This window comes from Amblyomma maculatum, chromosome 3, assembly GCF_055883805.1.
Source record: "Amblyomma maculatum isolate TAMU_Amacu chromosome 3, ASM5588380v1, whole genome shotgun sequence".
Classification (NCBI taxonomy): domain Eukaryota; kingdom Metazoa; phylum Arthropoda; class Arachnida; order Ixodida; family Ixodidae; genus Amblyomma; species Amblyomma maculatum.
This window is the reverse complement of record NC_139346.1, coordinates 11,049,961-11,054,032: the sequence shown is the minus strand read 5'-3', so window position 1 is coordinate 11,054,032 and position 4,072 is coordinate 11,049,961. Positions and strand designations below refer to the sequence as shown.

The 4,072-nt window shown below is 49.7% G+C and overlaps 1 protein-coding gene across 1 annotated transcript; it reads left to right on the top strand.

Moving 5' to 3' along the window:
- The first annotated feature begins 3,328 nt into the window (after positions 1 to 3,328).
- LOC146194221 (uncharacterized) lies at positions 3,329 to 3,847 on the top strand. The gene has a single exon (XM_084596018.1). It carries the CDS (start codon positions 3,329 to 3,331, stop codon positions 3,845 to 3,847), a length of 519 nt encoding a protein of 172 aa, XP_084452144.1.
- Positions 3,848 to 4,072: the final 225 nt, after the last annotated feature.

The following is a 4,072-nucleotide window of genomic DNA, read 5'->3' as shown; positions in this document are numbered from 1 at the left end:
TAAATTGAGGAACTTCGAGTCCAGCAACGCGCACGTTGCACACAGGTCCGTGGCCTAGTTCGCGGTGCATGTTTTTTTTAGAAGTGCTTTCACGAACGAACTTGATATTGCTTGGGAATGTAGATCAGACCCAAGCGACATGGTTGTGTATGCCGGAGACTCTTCTGAGCCGTCTGGTTCCAGCAGTACATTGAGGAACTTCGAGTCCAGCGACGCGCACGATGCACGCAAATTGGCGGCCTAGTTGGCGGTGCATGTTTTTTTTAGAAGTGCTTTCACGAATGAGTTTGATATTGCTTGGGAATGTAAATCAGACCCCTGCGACATGATTTTGTATGCCGGAGACAATTCTGAGCCGTCTGGTTCCAGCAGTAAATAGAGGAACTTCGAGTCCAGCAACGCGCACGTTGCATGCAGGTCGGTGGCCTAGTTGGCGGTGCATGTTTTTTTAGTGCTTTCACGAACGAAATTGATATTGCTTGGGAATGTAAATCACACCGCTGCGACATGGTTGTGTATGCCGGAGACTCTTCTGAGCCGTCTGGTTCCAGCAGTACATTGAGGAACTTCGAGTCTAGCAACGCGCACGTTGCACGCAGATTGGCGGCCTAGTTTGCGGTGCATAATGTTTTTTTTTAGAAGTGCTTTCACGAATGAGCTTGATATTGCTTGGGAATGTAAATCAGACCCCTGCGACATCATTTTGTATGCCGGAGACAATTCTGAGCTCTCTGGTTCCAGAAGTAAATAGAGGAACTTCGAGTCCAGCAACGCGCACGTTGCACGCAGGTCGGTGGCCTAGTTGGCGGTGCATAATGTTTTTTTTTAGAAGTGCTTTCACGAACGAACTTTATATTGCTTGGGAATGTAAGTCAGACCCCAGCGACATGGTTGTGTATGCCGGAGACTCTTCTGAGCGGTCTGGTTTCAGCAGTAAATTGAGGAACTTCGAGTCCAGCAACGCGCACGTTGCACGCAGGTCGGTGGCCTAGTTGGCGGTGCATAATGTTTTTTTAGTGCTTTCACGAACGAACTTGATATTGCTTGGGAATGTAAATCACACCGCTGCGACATGGTTGTGTATGCCGGAGACTCTTCTGAGCCGTCTGGTTCCAGCAGTACATTGAGGAACTTCGAGTCTAGCAACGCGCACGTTGCACGCAGATTGGCGGCCTAGTTTGCGGTGCATAATGTTTTTTTAGTGCTTTCACGAACGAACTTGATATTGCTTGGGAATGTAAATCACACCGCTGCGACATGGTTGTGTATGCCGGAGACTCTTCTGAGCCGTCTGGTTCCAGCAGTACATTGAGGAACTTCGAGTCTAGCAACGCGCACGTTGCACGCAGATTGGCGGCCTAGTTTGCGGTGCATAATGTTTTTTTTTTAGAAGTGCTTTCACGAATGAGCTTGATATTGCTTGGGAATGTAAATCAGACCCCTGCGACATCATTTTGTATGCCGGAGACAATTCTGAGCCCTCTGGTTCCAGCAGTAAATAGAGGAACTTCGAGTCCAGCAACGCGCACGTTGCACGCAGGTCGGTGGCCTAGTTGGTGGTGCATAATGTTTTTTTTTTAGAAGTGCTTTCACGAACGAACTTGATATTGCTTGGGAATGTAAGTCAGACCCCAGCGACATGGTTGTGTATGCCGAAGACTCTTCTGAGCCGTCTGGTTCCAGCAGTACATTGAGGAACTTCGTGTCCAGCAACGCGCACGCTGCACGCAGATTGGCGACCTAGTTGGCGGTGCGTGTTTTTTTTTAGAAGTGCTTTCACGAATGAGTTTGGTATTGCTTGGGAATGTAAATAACACCGCTGCGACATGGTTGTGTATGCCGGAGACTCTTCTGAGCCGTCTGGTTCCAGCAGTACATTGAGGAACTTCGAGTTTAGCAACGCGCACGTTGCACGCAGGTCGGCGGCCTAGTTGGCGGTGCATAATGATTTTTTTATTAGTGCTTTCCCGAACAAACTTGATATTGCTTGGGAATGTAAATCAGACCCCCGCGACATGGTTGTGTATGCCGGAGACTCTTCTGAGCCGTCTGGTTCCAGCAGTACATTGAGGAACTTCGAGTCTAGCAACGCGCACGTTGCACGCAGGTCAGCGGCGTAGGTGGCGGTGCATAGCTTTTTTTGAAGTGCTTTCACGAACGAACTTGCTGTTGCTGGAGAATGTAAATCAGACCCCTGCGACATGGTTGTGTATGCCGGAGACAATTCTGAGCCGTCTGGTTCCAGCAGTAAATTGAGGAACTTCGAGTCCAGCAACGCGTACGTTGCACGTAGATCAGCGGCCTAGTTGGCGGTGCATAATGTTTTTTAGACGTACTTTCACGAAGGAACTTGATATTGCTTGTAGTGTAGATCAGAGCCCTGCGACATGGTTGTGTATGCCGGAGACTCTTCTGAGCCGTCTGGTTCCAGCAGTAAATAGAGGGACTTCGAGTCCCGCAACAAGCACGTTGCACGCAGGTCGGCGGCCTAGTTGGCGGTGCATAATGTTTTTTTTAGAAGTGCTTTCACGAATGAGCTTGATATTGCTTGGGAATGTAAATCAGACCCCTGCGACATCATTTTGTATGCCGGAGACAATTCTGAGCCCTCTGGTTCCAGAAGTAAATAGAGGAACTTCGAGTCCAGCAACGCGCACGTTGCACGCAGGTCGGTGGCCTAGTTGGCGGTGCATAATGTTTTTTTTTAGAAGTGCTTTTACGAACGAACTTGATATTGCTTGGGAATGTAAGTCAGACCCCAGCGACATGGTTGTGTATGCCGGAGACTCTTCTGAGCCGTCTGGTTCCAGCAGTACATTGAGGAACTTCGTGTCCAGCAACGCACACGCTGCACGCAGATTGGCGGCCTAGTTGGCGGTGCATAATGATTTTTTTATTAGTGCTTTCACGAACAAACTTGATATTGCTTGGGAATGTAAATCAGACCCCCGCGACATGGTTGTGTATGCCGGAGACAATTCTGAGCCCTCTGGTTCCAGTAGTAAATAGAGGAACTTCGAGTCCAGCAACGCGCACGTTGTACGCAGGTCGGTGGCCTAGTTGGCGGTGCATAATGTTTTTTTAGAAGTTGTGATAACGTGATAACATGCCCAGGCCGATGTTCCGTGTTGCTGCCAAGTGCCGATAAGATCACTCAGTGTTATCACGTGATGTTCGACGCCTTTCCTACGTGACTATATATGTGACGTGTCTTGTACGCTTGTGGAAATAAATGTTGCCTCCGGATGCGACGCAGCCTGCTCGATCATTACAGTGGCGACGAGGCACGGTCTAACCCTGCGGGGGTAGGACGGACGTGGTTGGCGAGATGGCTTTCGGCAGTCGCGTGGGCGAGTTTAATCTCAACGGAAATTCTTCATGGGAAGAATACGTGGAGCGCATCGAGTTGTGCTGCGCAGCGAACAAGCTGACGAGTGACGCCGACAAGAGGGCAGCTTTACTCAGCTGTTGTGGGGAGACAACGTACTCCTTGATAGCAACCCTCGTGAAACCTCAACGACCGCCAAATGTCGAGTACCAAGTCATCGTCGACGCCGTGAAGGACCACGTCAACCCGAAGCCTTCAGAGTTATACTCAAGGTACGTTTTTTCGAAACGAGACCAGCACTACGATGAATCTGTAGCTGACTACGTTACATGCTTACGCAAGCTAGCTGAGAACTGCGGCTTCAGCGACAAACAGCTGCCCTTGGATGTAATGCTGCGTGACCGCCTGGTATTCGGATTGAGGGACAGCGTGGTGCAGCAGCGACTGTTGATAGAAAAAAACTTGACGTTCAAGAGTGCTTACGATCTTGCAGTGACCGCGGAAATAGCCGCTAAATAGCAACGCGTAATGAACCAGCATAAGCAGGAAGCTGTAGACGTGACAGCAAAATTGAGCACGCCCCCTAAAAACGAGCTGGACGAAGAGAACCGCGTCGGAGCGTCGAGTCATGTTCCGGACGAAAGGTGTTTCCGATGTGGTGGGAAGCACAAAGCTTATCGCTGCAAGTTCAAGAACGCTATGTGTTTCAACTGCTCTAAAAAAGGGCATCTAGCCAAGGCGTGT

What these genes read in the sequence shown, in the direction of transcription:
- LOC146194221 (XM_084596018.1), top strand. Translation starts at nt 3,329, where the DNA reads ATGGCTTTCGGCAGTCGCGTGGGCGAGTTTAATCTCAACGGAAATTCT.